General features: G+C 53.0%; 2 protein-coding genes across 4 annotated transcripts in view; one reads left to right on the forward strand and one right to left on the reverse strand.

The window, feature by feature from the left end:
• Positions 1–163: 163 nt before the first annotated feature.
• Positions 164–6353, forward strand: LHFPL4 (LHFPL tetraspan subfamily member 4). The gene is made up of 4 exons (XM_027467347.3): positions 164–826; positions 4261–4497; positions 4625–4641; positions 4830–6353. The coding sequence occupies exons 1-4, from the start codon at positions 421–423 to the stop codon at positions 4836–4838; spliced, it is 669 nt and encodes a 222-aa protein (XP_027323148.1). The 5' UTR covers positions 164–420; the 3' UTR covers positions 4839–6353.
• An 854-nt stretch (positions 6354–7207) lies between these two features.
• SETD5 (SET domain containing 5) overlaps positions 7208–20768 on the reverse strand; it is a 63771-nt gene continuing 50210 nt past the window's right edge. For all 3 annotated transcript variants that reach the window (XM_027467345.3, XM_072044134.1, XM_038185820.2), the window contains 6 exons: positions 19571–19627; positions 17602–18069; positions 15770–16053; positions 12620–12753; positions 9605–9678; positions 7208–9408 (listed from right to left, as the gene is read on the reverse strand). In XM_027467345.3, coding sequence (XP_027323146.1) covers positions 8809–9408; positions 9605–9678; positions 12620–12753; positions 15770–16053; positions 17602–18069; positions 19571–19627 — 1617 coding nt within the window. In that variant the 3' untranslated portion in view covers positions 7208–8808. The remainder of the gene's footprint in view (positions 9409–9604; positions 9679–12619; positions 12754–15769; positions 16054–17601; positions 18070–19570; positions 19628–20768) is intronic.

The raw sequence follows: 20768 nt of genomic DNA on the forward strand, positions 1-20768 counted from the left end.
CGAACGCAGCCGAAGCACCCCCGACCCCTTCGGGCCCTCCCGGACGCATCCGAAGCATCCCCGAACCCTTTCGGCTCTTTCCGATCCTTTCCGAACCCCCTCCGAACGTTGCCGAGGGGCGTGGCCGAGCTGAGCCGAAGCCGGGGCGGGCGGAGCCGAAGTTTGCCGAGGCGGGGCCGAGCTCCGCAGTGGCGGCGGCGGGGAGGGGAGGGGGGGGCGCAGAGGCGGCAGCCAAGATGGCGGCGCGGGTGGCGCAGGGGCCGGCGGCCTCGGGGCTGGCCTAGGCCGCGGGGCTCCCCCTCTGGCGACCCCCGGCCCTTGATAAACACCCCCACAGCCCCCCACACACCCCCCTCGCACCTCACAGCCCGGTTCGGGGGCTCCTCGCGGCGGCTCCCCCCCCCCCCTCTCCCCGTCAGGATGCTGCCGTCGCAGGAGGCCTCCAAGCTGTACCACGAGAACTACGTGAGGAACTCGCGGGCCATCGGCGTGCTCTGGGCCATCTTCACCATCTGCTTCGCCATCATCAACGTGGTGGTGTTCATCCAGCCCTACTGGGTGGGCGACAGCGTCAACACCCCCAAACCGGGCTACTTCGGGCTCTTCCACTACTGCGTGGGCTCCGGGCTGGCGAGCCGCGAGCTGGCGTGCCGCGGCTCCTTCACCGACTTCAGCACCATCCCCTCGGGGGCCTTCCAGGCCGCCGCCTTCTTCGTGCTGCTCTCCATGGTGCTGACGCTGGGCTGCATCACCTGCTTCGCCCTCTTCTTCTTCTGCAACACCGCCACCGTCTACAAGATCTGCGCCTGGATGCAGCTGCTGGCAGGTAGCTGGGGGTGGGGGGGGGTTTAGGGGGGTTTTTGGGGGGGTCTGCAGGTGAGACAGGGGGGTTGGGGGTGCTTCAGGCACTCTAAGGGGTTGGAGGGTCTTTAGGGAATGAGGGGGGTTGGAGGGTGTTCAGGTACTGGGGGGTTGGGGAGGGGTTGAGGGTTTTGGGGTGATTTTGGGGGTTCTTCAGGTGCTGAGTGGTTTTGGGGGTTCTTCAGGTATTGGGTGGTTTTGGGGTTCTTCAGGCACTGGGTGCTTTTGGGGGTTCTTCAGGTGCTGAGTGGTTTTGGGGGTTCTGTGGGTACTGCGTGCTTTTGGGGGTTCTATGGGTGACTGGGTGGTTGGTGGGTTTTGAGGGTACTGGGTGTTTTTGGGGGATACTTCAGGCACTGAGTGATTTTGGGGGTTCTTCAGGTATTGGGTGGTTTTGGGGTTCTTCAGGCACTGGGTGTTTTGGGGGCTCTGTAGGTACTGTGTGCTTTTAGGGGTTCTGCAGGCACTGGGTGCTTTTGGGGACTCTATGGGTGACTGGGTGCTTAAGGGTTTTTGGGGCTACTGGGTGTTTTTGGGGGTTCTCCAGTCACAGGGTGCTGTGGAGGTTCTCCAGGCACTGAGTGCTTTCTGGGGTTCTGTGGGTTACTGTGTGGTTACGGGGTTTTGAGGGTACTGGGTGTTTTTTGGGGGGTTCTTCAGGCACTGGGTGCTTTTGGGGGTTCTTTGGGTACTGGGTGCTTTGGGGTTCTTCAGGCACTGTGAGTTTTGGGGGTTCTGTCCATTACTGAGCGGTTGCGGGGTTTTGAGAGTGCTGGGTGCTTGTGGGATGCTTCAGGCACTGAGTGTATTGGGGTTTCTGTGGGTGCTGCGTGCTTCTGGAGGTTCCTCAGGCACAAAGTGATTTTGGAGGCGCTCCAGGCACTGAGTGTTTCGGGATTCTGCAGGATACCGGGTACTTCTGAGACTCTTCAGACACTGGGTGTTTTGGGGGTTCTCCTGGCAGTGCATATTTTGGGTGCCTCTCCAGGCATTGAGCGTTTCGGGGTTTCCCCAGCCACTTGGGACCTCTCGAGGCACCAGCAGCACCGGGGCACCCCCGGACACCCGGCCCTAAAACCTTCCCCCAGCCGCCAGCCCTGGGGCTCCCCCAGGCACCGGGAGCCAGCACCGGGTTCGGCCGCACACCGGGGCCAGGGACGGCTCCGGACACCGTGGGCTCACCCCGGTCCTGGCTATGGGGTCCTGGGCCAGCAGCAGCAGCAGCATTAGGGCTTCTCGCAGCCCCAGCACGGGGACACGGCCTCGGGGTGTGCTGCGGGACACCCCAGGCAGGGTCTGGCTTTGGGAAGCCCTACAGCAGGAACCAGAGTCCCACAACAATCCCAGTGCCAGGACCCCGCTGTTACCTCCCCCAGAAGGGTCCCTGTGTGGGTACGGGGCCATTTGGGGTCTGTCCCGGTGCTGGGGGCTCGCAGCTGGCCTGGCCCCGTGCCCTGCAGCAGGCGTGGTGTGGTGGTGATCCCCGCCTCTCCTCCACAGCCGGGCCTGGAGCTGCCTCGGCTTATCGGGGAAATTCCTTCATCTTTAATTTTCCCTGGCCCGAAGATTTACCGGTTTAAGGCAAGCTCAGAGCCCAAATCCCACCAATTGGCAGCAGTTTAATCAAGGGGCTCGGCGCGCCCGGCTGGTGCTGCTGCGTGGCGGTGGGCACGGCCCCCAGGCGGCACCGGCATCCCTCCGACAGCCTCCTGCCTGCCCCAGCCCCTGGGTGCGGGGACACCGGGTGCCTCCTGAGGGCCACAAACCCCAAAAGCTGTTGCGTGGTGGCAGCGGGGGTCGGGGAGATGCTGGGGTCGGGCAGGGGCACGATGGCAAGCTTGGGGATGAGGTGGGTGGGGGCTCTTGTGGTTTGAGGGGAGCAAAGAGGGAGAGGAAGGAGAGGAAGAGGTGCAGAAGCAGCAGCGAGGGCTGAAGTGTCACCAAAGGCACAAAAAGGAGGTGGAGGGCAGGGAATGGGGGCTCTGCGGGACAGAACGGGGCTGGCAGCGTCGGGGAGGAGGAGAGGAGGGCCTGGAGTGCAGCACCTCAGCCAGGGGAAAAAAAAAAAAAAGTTTAAATCTTCAGTGCCCAATTAGTGGACGGCAATCAGGGAAGGGTTTAATTAGAGCTGCGCAGAGAGCCCCAGCTCCAAAGCCGCTGCCCCCCTAGGAGCAAACTGGATCTAATTAAGAGGAAGGACTGATTGTCGCAAACAGAGCCCGAGCCATCTGCCCCGCTCGCAATCCGGCGGCGCGGAACTGCAGAGCTCGCTAAATCCCAATCCCTCTGTTACAAAACCCCAAATACCTCGGGCACGGGGACTTCTGGGGTGGCTGCCCTCGAGGCGCAGCCACGTGCCCGGCGTGTGCAGCCCCCGGCAGCTGAGCAGGGCAGTGGAGAAGGGCCCCCGGCACCCCGGTGGGGGCAGCGAGGCCATTCCGGAGCTGGTGCTGCCACTGCGTGTCGGAGGCTGGGTTATTTATAGCCCGCTTCGGGGACTCCCCAAGCACGGCCACATGTGCCGGGCAGGGGACGAGCGTGGGGGCAGCGCTCACGGAGCCCGAGGCACGGGGCTGAATTCCCTGCAGGTAACTCGTTTTGGCAGGATAACGCAGCCTGCGACAGGCACGTTCGTTTGACAGGACCCCGACAGGGGAGGAGCGTGGAAGCACGACACAAAACCAAGCGGGGAGCGCCAGATCCCCCAGCACAAAGCCTCACTGAGCAGGCACCCTGCAGGCACTCAGGGCAGGAGGGGACAGATGAGCTGTTCTGAGTGGAAAAGCAGCTTTCCCTGCAGGTCTGCGAGCACCTGCGGGCTGTAGGGGCGAGGTGGGCAGGCAGAGCCCCCTCCCTGTCCCCTTCAGTTTCTGTTTCCTTCAGGAAAGGTCGGGCTGGCGGCGCGGGAAGGTGCTTCCAGGACATGGGGTGGGCTGGGGACACGCAGGAGAGGGAATAGCTCGTGACAGGGGATGTGGTGTGCTGCTGGGAGCAGGCGGGACGTGCGGCCGTGTCCCTGCCTTCCCCACGGAGCGCTCGGTGGCGTGCCCGACGTGCCCAGCACCCTGCCCAGCACCCTGCCGTGCCCCGCGCTCACTTTCCGAGGGGCCCTTTGTCTCTGGGGCACGTACAAACCTCTGAAACGTGTCCTGACACAGGACAAAAATACTCACCGGATGCCTCAGCTTCTCAGCGACGCTATTAACAGCTGAAGAAACCCGCACCCAGGCGTTGCTGCTGGCCCCAGCTGTGCTGGGCCAGCTCCGGGGTGCACACACAGCCCTGGGGGACCATGATAGGGGCTCTCTGCGGGCACGGGCACAGCAGGCAGGGGATCAGCGCTCTGGGATGCAGACCCCAGCCCTGCCATCTCCCTTCATGCTGCCCTCTGTCCCGCAGCTCTCTGCCTGGTGCTGGGCTGCATGATCTTCCCCGACGGCTGGGACGCGGAGACCATCCGGGACATGTGCGGGGAGAAGACGGGGAAGTACTCCCTGGGCGACTGCTCCGTGCGCTGGGCTTACATCCTGGCCATCATCGGCATCCTCAACGCCCTCATCCTTTCCTTCCTGGCCTTCGTCCTCGGCAACCGGCAGAACGACCTGCTGCACGAGGAGCTCAAGACAGAGAGCAAAGGTGGGCGCCGCGCTGCCGGGGGGGGTCCTGGGAGGGGAACGACACCGCCTGGCGTGGCGGGGAGCAGGAACGAGGCGGCCGAGCCCCCACCCCACCCTGCTGACACGCTCTCTTTGTGTTTTGACAGATTTTGTCGGCACCGCGGTAAGTCCTGAGTGTCACCGTCCCGTCCCCTTACCCACACGTGGTGTGTCTGTGTGTGACCGTGCCGGGCGGCCTCACGGGGACAGGGGGCAGCGGGGTGGGGGCAAGCGCGTGCATGGCACAGGCAGCAGCCGCCCGGTGCCACCCCCCCGGGCTGCGGTACCCGACGCGCTGTGCTCTCCCCACAGAGGATATAAGGCCGAGCGCCCGCAGCAGGACCCTCCTCCCGCGGCCGGCAGCCTGGGCGCTCCCTCCCCGTCCCGCCCTTCATCTGCTGCCGGCGGCCACGCAGCGCGCCGGGGACACGCCAGCCGCCCGCCGCGCCCACGGCCACGCCGGCACCGCCATCCCCATGCACCCCGCCAGCCCTGCACCTCCACCACCCGTGGGCCACCACCACCGCTGCCGCCGCCGGGGAAGGATGCCCCAAACCTGCTTCGTCCGAGAACGGCGTCAAACTGCGGTTTCATTTCGAGGAAAAAAACAAAAAACAAACAACATCTCAGAGTTTTTAACAGATTTCTACATCCCCAGGACTCCAGACCTGCTGCCTCCCGCCCCAACGCGTGCCCCGTGACGCCCCGCGCCAGCTGCTCTGGGCCCCAGCACCTTCCCCGCTCCCATTTTGTACAGCTCCGTGATCCTGTCTCCACGGCCGGGGGGACCCGGTGGCCGGGCCGGGGCCTGCCCGTACTTTTACGTGTAAATTAATATTCTCTAAACAGGGTAAAGTGACTCGAGCCCCCTCGCCCCCAGCCCAGGAGTCCAGCCCCAGGACCTCACGCTTTCCGGTGCCGCTGGGGCCCAAGCGTGGCGACCGCAGGGGCCTCACTGCCGCGACGCCCGACTCGTGCCACCGCTGAATGTAAGCCCTGGTAAGTGGGAGCAGCTGAAAAACGCAACCCCCCCGGGGCAGGCACAGGAGGAACCCCCCAATCCAGCCCCGGCCGCTGCCAAACGCCTCCCCCCATCCCCATACGGTGCTTTATCTCCACTGGTGACAGCGAGGCTCTCCCTGCCACGGTGTCCCCTGGCTGCACCTCGCCGGCACGCGGCCGCAGGGAGCCGAGGGCTCGGTCGTGCAGCACCCAGCAGCCGGCACCCACGCCCCGGCCGCGGCTCTGCTGGCCAGACCAGCGCGGGGGCTTCCCCACGCGCCCGCCGCAGCCCTCGCAACGCAATAAAGTCCTCAGCACCGGCCGTGGAGCTGGTGACAGGGGCACGAGGCCGCGTGGGGGGCTCTGGAGGGACAGGCGGCGAGGACGGGTACGGGAGAGGGGCTGTGGAGCCGGGGTGAGGGGTGCAGCCGCGTGGTGGGAACGCTGCCAGGACGAGGCGATGAAGGGCTGTGCGGGAACCGCCACCTGGCGCGCCCGGGGCTGGCGGAGCCGGTAAGTTGTGCCCTGAGACCCTGCGGGGTGGCGGCGAGGGACGGAGCCGGAGCCGTGCCGAGACCCCGAGCGGGAGCCCAGGGCCTCCCCCCACTGGGGACGTCGCGGGCGCTGGCGCTCCCCCCGCAAGCAGCCGCTGCCTGCCACCGCCCCGCGGCCCCCAGCGGATCGGGAGCGCTGTCGCTGGCTGAATTGGAAAACAAACCAAGAAAAATCAGTGGAGAAAGGAATACAGTAGCTGTAATATATCTGTATTTTAGTACAAAGTTTGATACAGTGTTTCACAAAACCTTATTGAAAAATATAATTCAAATCAGATGAGCTCTGAGCCCTGTGGTGTGGTGGGGAGCGGGACGGGAGCTGCTGTCAGCCCCAGGTGGGGAGCACGGGACCGAGCCTCCCCCGTGCGGGGGGCAGCAACCGCTGCAGATCCCCCCGGACAGCTCTGTCCCCAGCACAGGTCCCCTGGGACACGGCTGTCCCCAATGGGAGCGGGAGGTCGGGGTCCCGCGGGTGGGTTGGGGAGTTTGCTGCTACCTGAGGGAGATGCAGAGGTGGGGCCAGGCTCTTCTCAGGGACACACCACAGCAGACGCGTTCCTGGGAGCTGGCAGGGGGACCTGTGTCACCGCGAGGGTGGTCAAACTGGAGGCACTGGGCACCTCAGGCACCCCAGTGTGACGATCAGCTCTATGCCAGACCCAGCTCAGGCTTCCTAAGGAAAAGGCAAGCAGAGGTAAAATTAAAAAACCTGGGCAGCAGCACACCAGGAAACCGCATGCGTTGGTCAAAAGCACCACCACCACGTTCCCAAAACAGGTTTTGAAGCAGGCAAAATGCAGGACACATCCCCTACCCCAGCCTCCTCCCCAAAGGAGCCTGAGAGAGAAAAGAGCAGCAGCGCAGACGCTGCCTCACCGCCAGGAGCTCTGGTGATTGCCCTTTTCTCAGGATCTGCTGCTCGCGCTGCAGCACCTGACTTCAGCTGAAACGCTGGCAGAAGGGAGAGCGTAAGGTAGATTTGGAAGCAGGAGGTGCCAGATCCACGCGTCTGCCCCTGCAGTGCTTCAGTTACCCTGCACGGGCAGGGAGGAGACCAACGTGCCCACCCCACCCACCCCACGACCCGGGCAGCGGCATTCAAGGCCCTAAGAAAGCAGATTTCCAAAATCCTGGTTTTCAAGTTAAGTATTTTTATTATCAAAATTATTACATCTCTTGTGAAAGTTCAAATGTTACAGCATGGTGTAAAAACTCCACTAGAGTAAGAAGCTACAGCCCCCACCTTTCCAAGAGCTTTCCAGGGTCCCTCCCTCCTGCCCCCCGCTGCGTCCGGAGGTGCTGGCGCCTCTGCGCAGGGCCCCCCCGGCCCCCTCCTGCCACCCGGCAGGGCAGAGCCCGCCTGCCCCATGCTGCTCATAGCATGAAAGGGGAGGCTGCACACCCAGGGCGAAGCTGAGCGAAGTTTACACCTATTTTATACAGTATACAGACACCCAACCGTGGGGTGACAAGTTCCATCCCAACACGCTCACAGCCAGACAGTGTGAGAAAGTTAACTCTTTGATTCAATATTTTAAAAGTCTCCCCTAGGTTGAACAAACACCTGATTTCAATTGTGAATTAGAGAAACCTGTAACAGTCCTAAAAAAAAAAAAAAAAAGGAAGAAGACTGTGCATCTGAAAAGACAGGGGAGACAGACTCACAGCATTATGTTATCCAAGAGAAAGGAGAAGTTCCACTGCAGCACCAGGGATGACACCTGTCGTATATTAGCTAACCTACTATGGTTATAACTGAATATAAAATTAGATAAATAAAAACACGCCCGATATTACAGTAAACAAGTGAGAAAGAAGCTGGCAATCTTATGGAATTGAACAGACAGCGCACTGTGTTTGGGCTGGCTCTGCCGCCACGCTCAGCGGGAAGGAAATCGGGGTCCCCCCCCAGCCCCGCCACAACCCGGACCCCCCCGGACCCGCCGCCACCTTCCTGCAGCCCCTCCGGACAGCCGCTGGCTCCTCAGCCAGCCTCGGGCACACCGCAGCACCGCCGTGCTTACCGGGGCGTGCGCTCAGAGCCCTGGCTGCAGCAGCACCCCCGGCACCGCTCCCGCTCCCCCCAGCTCCTCTGCAGCGCCAGGCACACGCGCTCCAACCGCCCCCCCCTCCGTGCTCGTTCACATTTGCGGAGACGCCGTGGTCCTGGAAAACGCTCCGGCCGTGGTGGTCGTCACCCAGGCCCAAAGGCAGCGGCGTGCGCTCGTCTGCTTGTGACTGGAATGATCGTAAGGGGTTAAAGCCCTCCCCAGAACGCACCGAGAACCTGACCTACAAAGAGAGCTTTGGGATCGGAGTTAAACTTCCCCAATGTTTTCTTTAAACCGCTTTCGTATACAAAAGACGTCCGTACTGCATGAGTGACTATGGCCATGGGCACGGACAAGAGACAGAGGCTGCACCACAGTCATTGCACTTGAACCATTTTCTTTTTTTTTTTTTTTCTTTTTTTTTTTTCTCCTCTCTTCTCTTCAATGTACCCACTCATTAGGGAACAGCTTTGCTACAGTCTCTGCCTCAGAGAAATTTGCTTTCTCCTGCGAGGCCAGAGGCCAATACTGCTCACAAATCTCACCCGTGCGTTTCAGACCTCAGCCTCTGACCCCTGGCAGCCCAGCATCAGGTGCAAGCTCCCAACACCGGCCCAGGAGCCACTTCCAGAGGTGACTGGAAGGAGCTATGGGCAGTTTTGTCCTCCTGGAGTCCAGGCAGCCCTAGGAAAGTCCTGTTTGAGTCTTTACTCCAGAACCTTGAAGCTGCTGAAGTCTGTACTGATGGACACTGCTTCCCCCTCGGTGCGGGTAGTGTTGTGCATTGGAAATCACTCCCCCCCGGGAACCCTGGTAGAGAACAGACTGCCCCGAATTGGGCAGGCTGATAGTCCGCAAGTCTGACTGTAGTGACCGAGCACTTTGGGGAACGGAGGTGGAGCCCGACGCTCCTGTGCAGGGCTGGGAGCCAGGCTCGGAGGAAAGAGAGTCCACAGCCGTGGGCTGTGCTGGGCTGGCAGCAGCAGGGCAGCTCTTCTTCAGGAGGCTGCCGCCGGCACTGCCAGAGTGCTGCTGGCTGCTGTAATACACCGAGTTCCCCGCAAACAGGGCAGAGGAGTCTGTGGAGACCGAGTGGGCAGGGCTGGAGTACGAGGAAGAGGAGAGGGAGGTTTCTGAGGAACCGTGAGAGAGGCTGTGTCCTGTCCTCTGTGCTGCTGCTCGGTAGCTGTAGCCGGGAGAAGGAGTAAGGTGTCCTCTGTACGGGGAGGAGCTCTGCTGGAGAAGGGTCTGCGACTCGGCCTGGGGGCTGTCAGACTGCAGGAGCTGGGCAAGGGAGCAGGGGGGAAAAAAGAAAAGACACGTCAAGGAGACCAACTTCTGCACCTCCTACCTCATCGTGCTCCTGTTGCTTAGCGTGGCAGGCCTGGGAATAATTTCCAGCTAAAGCCATTTCCCCCCCCCGCCCCAATGCTGTTTAAAGCTTCATTTCAGAACTGGCAGGTAACAGATGACAATTTACCTGGTAGCTGTATCGAGAAGGACTGTAAACTGCTGGTCCTTTGTGGGCTTCTGGAGTGTCTCCTTCTGCTGTGTCTGCAATGTACAGCACAGTCAAGATGTTAAACTTCATCCCCTGGACTGAGGTCATGGCAGTTCCCTCTCAAGTGACGCCTGCACACTGCAGCTCTCTTGTTCTGCCTCCAGCTACAGCCCAGACAGGAGTGGCTTCTCCAGCCAGCAGCCTTCTGGAAGCTGAAGGACCCCAAGAGAAGGCAACTGGAAAAGCTTCACATGCATACAGCAGCCATGCACCTTAGGAACTGCTGCCTCCCTTGCACCACGTCTCCCTGGTTCAGCAGAAACCTCACTCGCTTTGGACCAGCCTGTCTGAAGGGCAGCCCCTGGTGTCTGCACACAGACTGCTTGGTAATTCAGACAGCCTGGGGCTTTCCAGAGGGATATGAGAGGCAGAAGACAGATTCTAAGGACTCAGCAATTCTCCGCTCAGCTTTGGTCAGAGGAATCCAACCTGGCTACCAGTTACAGCTGGGGAATTACAATCGGCCCTTCCTAGCCGGCTTGTCAGTAGGCTCCTGCTGCGGGCTGTCCTCAAAGGCAGATGGTAAGACCGGATGGTATAAAAAGCTATGACTTGTGAGGGGTAACAGCAGCACAGCACACACTGATGCACCTTAGCTACATGAAAGAGAAAAAAAGAGTAAGCTTCTTAGTGGAGCAAGCTTTTCCATCACCCCAATCTTGCAGGTGTGCTTTTTTCCCCACCAAATATCTGAACCTGTACTGAGGGAGACAAGAAACACTGCAAGTGACCCACTCTGCCCCAGGTGTTTTTCTGTTACTGCTACTGTCACCACGGGGTCCAGCCTGTGAGCACGCTCTCTTTAGGAGGGAGGGAAACTGGTGGGACTGGGAGACTTCACATCAGATTTACGATGTTGCCGTCTGATGAGACGGAGTTGTTTATCTGCAGGATTTCTCAGCAGCAGTGTTTGAAATGCCGTGGTGAGATAGCACTGGTATTAGTATCAAATGTACATGACAGATGTCTCGGACCTGAAACAGGACACACTGCCTTGCTCTGCTCTGTACTTCTGCCAGACCAGCCTGGCTCTGTACCAGATGCACTGGCACAAGCAGCGGTGTCAGCAGCGCCCGTGGCTTTGCTGTGGTTGTCCTCTCTGTGCTGCATCACAGTCGCTGGCTTAACTAAACAGGAATCTGGATGGAGTTGTCTTGTCTGCTGCCGAGGCTCAGACATCTTCCTCGGGGCACAGGACCCGCAGAGACTGGTACATGAAGCTTCCAGCATGTCCTGTGCCACCTTCCATTCTCTGAAACTACACCCAATGCACCAAGGAGCTGTTTGCTGTGGGTGGCATTCTGAGTACTGCAGTGCAGAAAGGCAAAGCTTGCAGTTTAGGGCATGTTTTGTTAAGCAGTCATGCACAGAAGAGACTAACTGCTCAATTCAGGAAATCAGAAGCTGAGTATGAGAATCAGGAGAAACCTAAAGACTTCTGGAATAAATTGTTTCTTAAAAGGCCAGGCACATCAACAGTGCTGCAGACATTACTGGCAGTGTCTGCTCACAGAAAAATCTTTGAAAATTTAAAGCCCATCTAAAGATGCTAAATTACAAAGTGTGAATAAACTATAACCTTCCTGAATTTGCTTTATGTAAATCTTAAGAAGACAAAGCCAACATTTCCCGCTCCTGTATCTGAATAACTGCACAAGGAAGGACAAAGCAGAAGTGAGAATTGCTTCTTTTCTTGCCAGTACTGGCCTGTACCAACCTAAGCTATTTATGAGATGACAGCTTTAACCTACAGCAGCTGCGATTCTCTGAAGTGTGGCGTGCACAAAACTCAGTTTCATTCCCATGTGCTCCGTAAGGAAATCACCAGAAATCACCCAGATTTTTTTTCTCTCAATATTTTACTATCCATTACAGCACCAAGCAAACGTGTATCTTCACAACTCCTACAGGTGATACCAGGAGTGGCAGGGACTCAGTCACTCGTTTTGTTTCACAAGCAGCAGTCCAGCAACTGGGGGAGGGAAGAACGCTCACAGAATCTCAACAAGCTACTGAAGAAATTGCAGGAGTATGCAAAAGAAGAAAAAATATTTTTCTGTGCTAGGATGAAAGAGGCAATGGTTTCCACCAGCCAGGGCATTGAGTTTCGACTATCTGGAGTGGAATTGTTTTTATGTAACCAGGAGGAAGAATGTGCAGTGTGCAGGCCTGCTGGAACAGGCTGGATTTTGCCTGCCCTTCTTCCCTTGCAAAGTAAATGAAATAAAAATAACTCCATATCACAGCTAAGAAATGAAGCAATGAAGAAGTGATCTGTCCATCTTAGAGAAGTCACAGCTGATCTGTACACCACAGGCGGATAAAGGAGTGGTGTAAGCTCAGCTCATGTCACAAGCACTCACTGACCCTGCATGCTACTCAGTGAGGACAACCCATTATTCAGAGAAGGAACATAACAAAAACTGAGTTAATCTCAGCAAGTGGATCTATTTCACAAAACTGACAAATACCGTAATTCAAGGAATCAAGCAACTTCAAACAGAGATGAGGTAAGGCTTGGAAGCTACATCGGTTCTTAGCACTGCCTAAAGCCTACGCCTGCATTTTAGCGAGAGTAACACATTTATCTGGATGTTCAGCCAACTAGCATTATTAAACAACAGCACCTTCATCCCCAGCGTGCAGGAGCAATCGAGGCAATGCTTGGTTAACCCGTCTGTCTGAGGGCAGAGTTGTCCCTGCCAGAGCCAAAATGCATCAAATCCAAACTCTGGATAAACCCGGAGGTTGTCCAGGTCTGACAGGAAAGGGATACAGGCTCAGACAGTATTACCTGAATACCAATTTGCAGAAGGCTTTTATAAGGCATCGATGATGACAGAGATGAAGGTACAACTAAGTTCATAGGCAAGTTTGTGAAGCTATTTGAGCCCAGCATTTACCATCAAGTTTTCAGAAACATCATCTTCCTACCTGTATCTCTCTCAATGACACTGTCACAGGTGGGTGAGGATTCTGTTCTCTGGGACACCTTCGCACCACTCCGCAGCACCTTCTCAAGTATGCCTCGGCCCTCTCGAAGCCTCTCCACTGACGTTGGGACCATCCTGCAACAAAAACCCAGGAACAGATGAAGACTGCTGCTACACAGCTGAGAGCAACGTGACCAACGCACAAGGGGGCTGTGGCGTCCTTGGTATAATTACAAGATGGGTTTGTCTTTGAAGTCTCAAAGGTTTCTGCTTAAATTCATGGGTATGAAGTTATTGCAAATGCAAACCCCTGCCACAGAACGGAGGGATCAGAGAACACCAGCTCTCTAGACAGATGAGGAATAAAATTCTGCACTACTTTTCCGTCATAAATAACCTCCTGTGGGATTTTAGATTGTCCGTCACTGGCTACCATGAGAGCACTGCCCTGAGAAAAACAAGGTCTTTTAGCAGAAAGATGCTATAAATATTCAGCTCAGTAGATCACCTGATTACAGGACACTTTCTCCCAAAAAGTTGTTTCAAGATTCAACAGCATTTGGAAAATCCTGTTACTGGCTTAAAATCAGATGCAGTTATTTTGCACAGATTACTCGTATTCAAACTAAAGAGAAGCCAAACCAGTACTTTGTAGTAATACGGTGTCAAGATAGTACAGTCATGTAATGCAACGTTCCTGGAACAGAGCTAGAGTGGCCACTTTGCACATTAATGCTATTTTGTCCCATTTATTTTCTAATGTACAAACTCTCAAGATCAGTGCTAGATCTTGTTCCGTGATCTATTACAAGCATCTACTCTGAGGCTGAGAAACAGAGGTGAAGTGGCTTTACTAAAGCCCATCTGTAGAAGAAAAGGAGAGCCACCGACACACCCTAGAACCCTGCCATGCTCTGGACCATCCAAAGCTCTTTAGAAGTACGTGTTTTAACATGGAAAATAGTAGCACTCTTATTAAGGATTCAGAATGTCTTAACCCAGAAACCAAAAAAAGCGCGCCCTAAAAACGCCCACATTTAAATATTCAAATAAAACGTTAAACACACTGCATACCATGCAAATATGCAGCCTAACACTGTGCTAACCGACTTCTGTATTTGTTTTTCTTTTTAAAGATATTAAAAACTGTGCTTTACATTAGCTTTTTTTTTTTCTTTTTTTCCTTTTTTTTAAATTTTAAATAAACAGCCCAGACACTGAAGTTCACCCCTCACTGAAGCAGAAGGGAGAAGGGGCCACAGTTCACACCTCATGGAGGTGAATGGGGTGAGGGGGTGAATTCACACCTTCGTTGCTGCTATTGTTTTGCTGGAGACAGTTTTCTGCAAGGCTGGGTTTACTGGGCAGCAGCACATCTGTTTACATTGTGATGGCTGTGTCTTGGCAACTGAAAGAGACAGAAACTTATTTTTTTTTAAATGAAAGCTATTGGCAAATATTGTAGAATTCAGCAAAAATCTGGACAACTGAAAATTAAGGCACGTAATTTTAGATCCCACCATTTTCTTCTGTCCCTAGTATTATATTACTGTGAACATCTGAAAATGTATCAGAAACGTAAGCACTCAGAGTTAAAGATGAAATTGGTTCACAACTTTAACTCTGTATCATGCAGTTTCTCATATATACGTATGTGTATTTCTTAAAGAGGAAGGGGGCTGAGAGGTTGTTAGCCTTGTCCATTAAAAGACAGAACAGGAATAAAAAAGGCAGCAAAAGCTGCTTAACCCTATCAGCATGGTTTCAACTTTTACACTGTGTCCTGTACCAATACCATCTTTAATCCCACACAGCAACATTTACTGTTGAAACCATGTGATAAACTGAAGCCAGAGCATCTGCTGAGGAGCTAACAGGATATAAAACATCACACAGGAGCAAGTTTACCAGTCCCCTCGCCCCCAAGTAGGGTTTTTTCATTCAGCTAGGTTTTTCTTCCACCTTTTTTGCAGGCAAAAGTGGCACAGGAGGAGAAGGGCAAGCGATAACAAGACTTGGACAAAACAGATTAAAACCCGATCATCAGCTGACTGCCTCAGCTGTGGCCAGGCTCAACATCTGGCAGCTCAGCTGGCAGGCACTGCTGCCAGGAGGTACAAGACAAAATATTTCCTATAAATTTTCAACTTGAGGAGTGATGATATTTACAGTGGGGGAGGATGGGAAAGGGAAGAAAGAACGTCTTACTACTCTTATAAATTCACCCCAAAAATGTTTTCAGGCACTGTCAACGTGAATTTCACACTCCTCACTGCCCTCGGCATCGCTCAGCATCTCTTCCCTTGCCATTCACCTGCCAGCGCATCAACAGTGACACAGCTGCAGATGTGGAAGGTCAGCATTATGAAGGCTACACCTTTGTGCCTGTAGCCTCCACAAGCAGAACTCGAATACAAAAGGCAGCAAAGCCACCGCACCACACAGCTCCAGTCAGCAGAACGTCCTTATCCCCACTGTGTACAGACCACAACTCAGTACTCTGCATTTCAGGGCTGCAGTGCTTCATTTTGGGACCAGACATTACTATCAGGTGCAAGTTTTTGGAGACAAGCATTTCCCCTTATCAAACCTTCACGTGGTAACTCAGTTAAAGTGATTTTTCCATGCTTTTGGCAAATCATGAATTTCAGCCTGATAACTGCTTTTCAAAGCTATTTGTGTGAGGGACTGCAGAGCTGGGGTAGTTTCATCATCCCTGCTTCTCATGTGCAAAGTTATGGAGGGCTCTTTCAGCTTTCCTACTCAGAAGTTTAACTTCGTTATCACACTCATCTAAACAGTGGAAATTCAGCAAGCGAACACCCTTTAAACTAGACGTGGATTAAATTCTCATTGCAGGAGAGAATTCAAAACCGTGTCCTTAAAAGGAAACCACCGGAGGAGAGACAACTGTTTAACTTCATCTTTCGGGGAGATTTTTGATATCTAAACTAAGAACTAAAGGGCGGGCTGAGAAGACTGCTAGCATTCCCCATTCCCCACAGCTGTTTAGCAATTACAAAAGAGAATAACGCCAAGACACCCAACAGAATCCATCCAGCTGCAATTATTGTAATGGAAACTCCCCCCCAGAGAGTTCGGTTCATATCTGCAGAGCAGTTTCAGGCTTGCTCGGAGGGATAACACTCACCACCTACTGCTGATGTTCTCCTGGGATTTGCTGAGTGATGAGGAAGTAGCCCCCCTTGAGTCTGGTGGGCTGACGTCCTCTACGTGAGGCAGGGAGGGATGAGAAGGGGAGAAGCCACTTTGTGGAGAGGACGGGGTTCGTACTACAGAGCCCGGCAGGCTGCTGACATCTGTGTCAGTCCCAGAGCTGCTGCTGCCCTGCCGGGTAGGAGTCCCTGTGCACCGCACTGAGTCGCCTCCCTCCTTGGCTTCCTGTTTCCTCTTGCGGTATTCCAGCAGAGACACCTGAGAGGAAAACACAGCAGTGAGTCAGGGAAAGCAGGGGACTGGGTTAGGGGGAAGAAGATGCCCATGCACCATTTTTAAAATAATTTCTCTGAGTTTGCAGGTAAAATCTTAAAAGGTACATTGGGATTATAAATCTTCAGCCTGCAGGCACCCTGGAAACACAGCTAAGTGGTACAAGTTTGGGCCACTCATCAACTGCCAGGCTTACTCACATTTCCCTCTTTATGACCTCTTCAGCAGGAATACATGGCTAGCGTGCCCCTGAGGTTTCACGCTACTACAGTATTCGCTTGCACAGTCAAGCATCAAGCCTCTGTGCACACCTCCTCTCAACACCTTTTGGTTCGCTCTCTCCATGGTTTGTGACATTATACCATGGAGATCAGTATCTGTACATCTCAAAAACCTTCACAAAACAGATCTTTAGAGTCCTGTTCACCTCTGCCAGTTCAGCCACACTAACCCTAAAAACTTGGTAAAGCCTGGCACAGAATTTCAGCCTGCATAGCTCATGCTATGATGGTTCAGCAGCCAGCGCTGCAGACTTCCAGCACTATCACCTCAGTAATCAGGTCTAGCAGAGGCAGAATCTATTTTGTGCAAGCCAGTCTCAGCTTCGTCAAAGACAGAGACTAAAATGTCCCAAGTGGTGCTGTCTCATAACAGAGGCAGTGGGATCAAAAGTACACAAGTATTTCTAGCTGAACACTTACCTGCAGTCTGCCTTCCCTTAGTGCTGTCATGAGGCTCAGCCCCTCATGAAAGATTCACAGAAGACAGCTCTGCTGAAGAATTTATCAGCTAGGATTCAGTATCTGTATTCAGTGCCTTATGAGGCTAAAATGCTGAACAGGCTATTTCCAAAGGTAACTTAACACAGAAGGTTTTTAAGGTAAGTGTAACCAAAAAACTGCTGCAAACAAAGCCAGCCAGCCAGCTGGACACATACACAACTGGTCCAAGTTACCACACTTGCCAGAAAAAATACCTAAGCACAAGTAAGGCACTGACACACATCGACACTAGTGTATGTTTTGTCCCTGGTTTTATGGCAGCAATGCCCGATTGTCATTTCTACTCAGTTCTAGTCCTGTGAGGGTCATCAGCCTACTACTAGCCACAAATACTGATTTACCTTCTGTTAAACAGCATTCCTGTGTTTCTCATTTCAAAGTGCTAAAATTTACCTAACAACACTCATCTACTTTTCTGAGAATGTTGCGATGTTTCCTTATTAATAAGTCTTTCCAGTAAGCAGCTCACATTGTCTTTTGAAACATCGGGCCTCTGAGAAGAGGTATTTGCATTCTGATTTTCCCCTCCATCCCCAGCTCTCACATCAAAATCCTGCCTAAGTGGTGGCTCTCTTTCTTTTAGCAACTTTACATTGCTTTCATCTTGGCACTGAATGCCTAGATTACTTGCCAAGGCTGCATTTTAGTTACATTCCATTTTCTTTATTCTCCCTGCAAGTCTCTGCCATGGTGCAGACAGTTCCTGCTCAGGTTCCTGCAGCCTTAGGATTTCCTTTAGGAGAATACTTGCCTTCTTCCTCTGTGGAGGATTCTGGGGAGCAGACCGGACGCCTTCGCAAGCCCTCTCGCCACAGGGAGACATGGATCCATGCACCGTCTCTTTAAGCAGTCCTGACTCGTGTCTGCTGAAATATCCTTCGGCAGGAGAGCTGCAGCATCCCGCTTCTGAATTCATTGGCTTCCTGTCTCCCAAAGGAGCAGATCCCCGCAACAAACCATCCACACGTGGCATAGCGTTCAATGGGGAGAAGGCATACATTAAATTAAACTCTGTCCGAAAAGCCTGATCAGAGCTTCGTAGCAGCATCTGTGCTTCCCCACTTTTCCCTGGGAAGTTCATCTCTGAAGTAGAGTTTACGGAGGGTTGTGGAGCCAGATCAGAGGATCCGAAGCTGAGCAGCGATGGCCGTTCTGGGCAGGTGTTTGCACTGGAATCCAGGTACCCACCCTTCGAATCCACGTCAGATCGGACGCAGTGCTAGAAAATCCAGGGAGGATATAGGATGGGGGTGGGAAGTCAGGGAAAGGGTCAGGCAAGGATGGGGAGAGAAATGTCAGAAAACATTCTGTACAATGTTAGCTCACTGTTTTCTAGTTCCTCTCTCATCACCCCTTTGATCATTTCCTGCACTGTTTTGTTCTTTATAGAAGGGAACAGCTAGGACTAAGCAGTAATCCAGTTCAGCTGTCCAGTACAAGACGCTCTTTCCCCCTTCAGAGGTCTTACTGCAGCAGGAGAACAAGGCTCAGCACTATCCTCGGGCAGCCAATAAATTAAAAACCATCATCTTCAAGTGCCCCAAACGTCCCCCTGTTGATGTTAACTAGGTTAGCTAGGTTCACTATGAGGAGAAAGCAGCAGATTTGAACAGCTGTCGGTTTGCTGTTTATTAGCCAAGTTCTGGACTGTCCCAAGACAACCACCGACTTTGTGGCAACAGTATGATGCCCAGGACCTCCAACCCATTTGTTTTCACTTATTGTCAGCTTCAGCAATCTCTAACAATACTCCATTCATTTAATTTAGACTGCATTTCTACATTCTACATTCTTTGACAAAACCATAATGGCATCATCTTTGCACTGCCGCAGTTTCTGGAACACTAGGCACTGATACAATGGTATACCCATTTTTCTACTCTAAGTGCCAAAAAACCTCCCGGGCAAAAGCAGAATGCTCTCCTTCACCATGTTAATGTGTCAGGAACTCAGACAATGAGCAAAACTGACAATTTCATCCTCTTTGCAGGACTACAGTGCTTAAGGAAAAACACAGCAGCACCAGGCACCAGATATGCCCTACTGCAGCTGCTGAAACATTTCTCCTCTGCTGTATTACAGCTCCAAGTAATCTGCCACGTTAGAGATGAATGCAGATTTTCTACTGCAAAACCAGTCTCTGAGAAAGGTACTTCAGCTCATGTTTTACAATAGGCCAGCAGCTAAATAAAGTACTACTTTCTTGCATCTCTTCACCATTTTAAGACTGCAAGCGAACAGGACATAAATCAAGACTGAAAAGAGCAGGTCAGGTGCCCTGCTGTGCCCTTATAAGCTAGTCTAAATTACCAGTGAATGCTTTCCCATTTCTTTCCCAGTAGTGATTTTGCTGCTACTTAGTAAATATCACACAGCACTTGTCTGCTGGGCTGGGGCTGATGTTGATTGCTATTTCCTGGGTCTCCATACCCCTTGCCTTCACTTTAGGGGCACACAGGCATGTCAGGTCTGTACATTGCCTGCTTCCCATCAGTGTCAATAAACGTATAATAAATTCCAATCTTCAATTATTTTACTTTGTTCGCTCTCTTGTGATAACCCTGGAAAACCTCTTCTGTCTTATTGCGAGGAATGCTCCACCCTCGTTCCCACCAGCCTCTGCACTTCTCATCCATCCCTCCCCTCCCACCACAGCCTCAGACACTCACACAAGCACAGGCTCTCAGCCCCAAATGAAATTGAGATGGTGTGATACCTACCTCGGGTGACATGGACTCAGGTCTATGCGCAGGGGAACTCTCAGGGGAGGATACGTTCTGGAAGAGGGAAAAGAATCTTGTTATTCATCTAGTTAAAGAGTCAAAAAGCAAAGTAAAATAAATTAGAAAACAAGCATATTGGTTAGCGATGACTATTCTAAACAAAGACTATACCATGAACTGGCCCAAAATGAAATGGTAACTCTGTGGGTTTAGTGGTTTCTAAAGCTTCCTGGAAGCACAAAGGCAGGGCTAAGCTACAGCGTTTCATGCTGCAACTTAGTACCCACAACAGAGCACATAAATATTAAGGGAAGAAGCCATCTCATTCTTTGTATCTCTGCTGCTGTCATATATAGCACTTGCACTGTGAAATGCAGAGAAAGATACTTATGGTGTTTGGTCTGAAGACACAGAAGAGACAGAAAGCCTGGTTTTGCCCAAATAAAACGGACTAAGATCTCCCAAACACTAAGTCTTAGTGTCACTAAGATCTCCCAAACACTACAGTTAACTTTCATGGACATTATACCAGTAGAAAACAAAAAAATAGCTCCTTCAATCCACCTGGGCCACCTCTCCAGCAAAGGTCAGGAGAATGGGTATGAATGAACAGCTTAATTGTATACCATAACATAGCATCTGAGCACCCATCAGTGGAAGGCAGCTCATGTAAACATGATGGCATTTTTAAGGCCTCCTTCCCAACCACTTTCCATTCTGTGTTACTGACCAGGCGTAAAATAAAATCAGAAAGGAAGGTTTCCTAGATGTATGTTGCTGTCAGAAATATGGGAGGAATCACTGCCCTCTGCAAAGCAGAAACTCAGAAAACCAAGGCTGCTCAGAAACTTCTTAGCTCAAAAAGCTTCTGATGAACTCCAAATAAAAAGTTCTACTATGCTTCCTGTCTCCTTTGAGTATTTTCTAACTAGAAAGCCTGAAAATTAAGTCTGAAAAAATTCCGTTAGCAAAAGCACGATCAACTTCAGAAGCTTATCATACAAGTTCTTCAGAGAGTAGTCAGGAAATCAATCAAGAAGGAAGTATCTTAAAAGTCAGCTTTAAAAAATATATTCCTCAGCCAGCGAGTGGTGGATCATCTTCCACTCACTTGAGGCGGCTTGTGAACAAATAAAGCAATCTCTCCCTGGCAGTGTTTTCCTCCTACAGTGCCACAGCTGTAGCGTATAAACCT

The sequence above is a fragment of the Anas platyrhynchos genome, chromosome 13 (assembly GCF_047663525.1).
Source record: "Anas platyrhynchos isolate ZD024472 breed Pekin duck chromosome 13, IASCAAS_PekinDuck_T2T, whole genome shotgun sequence".
NCBI classification, from domain to species: Eukaryota; Metazoa; Chordata; class Aves; order Anseriformes; family Anatidae; genus Anas; species Anas platyrhynchos.

Coding starts and splice junctions, on each gene's coding strand:
- LHFPL4 (XM_027467347.3), top strand. CDS start 421: ATGCTGCCGTCGCAGGAGGCCTCCAAGCTGTACCACGAGAACTACGTG. Junction 827..4,260: donor CTGGATGCAGCTGCTGGCAG/GTAGCTGGGGGT, acceptor TCTGTCCCGCAG/CTCTCTGCCTGGTGCTGGGC.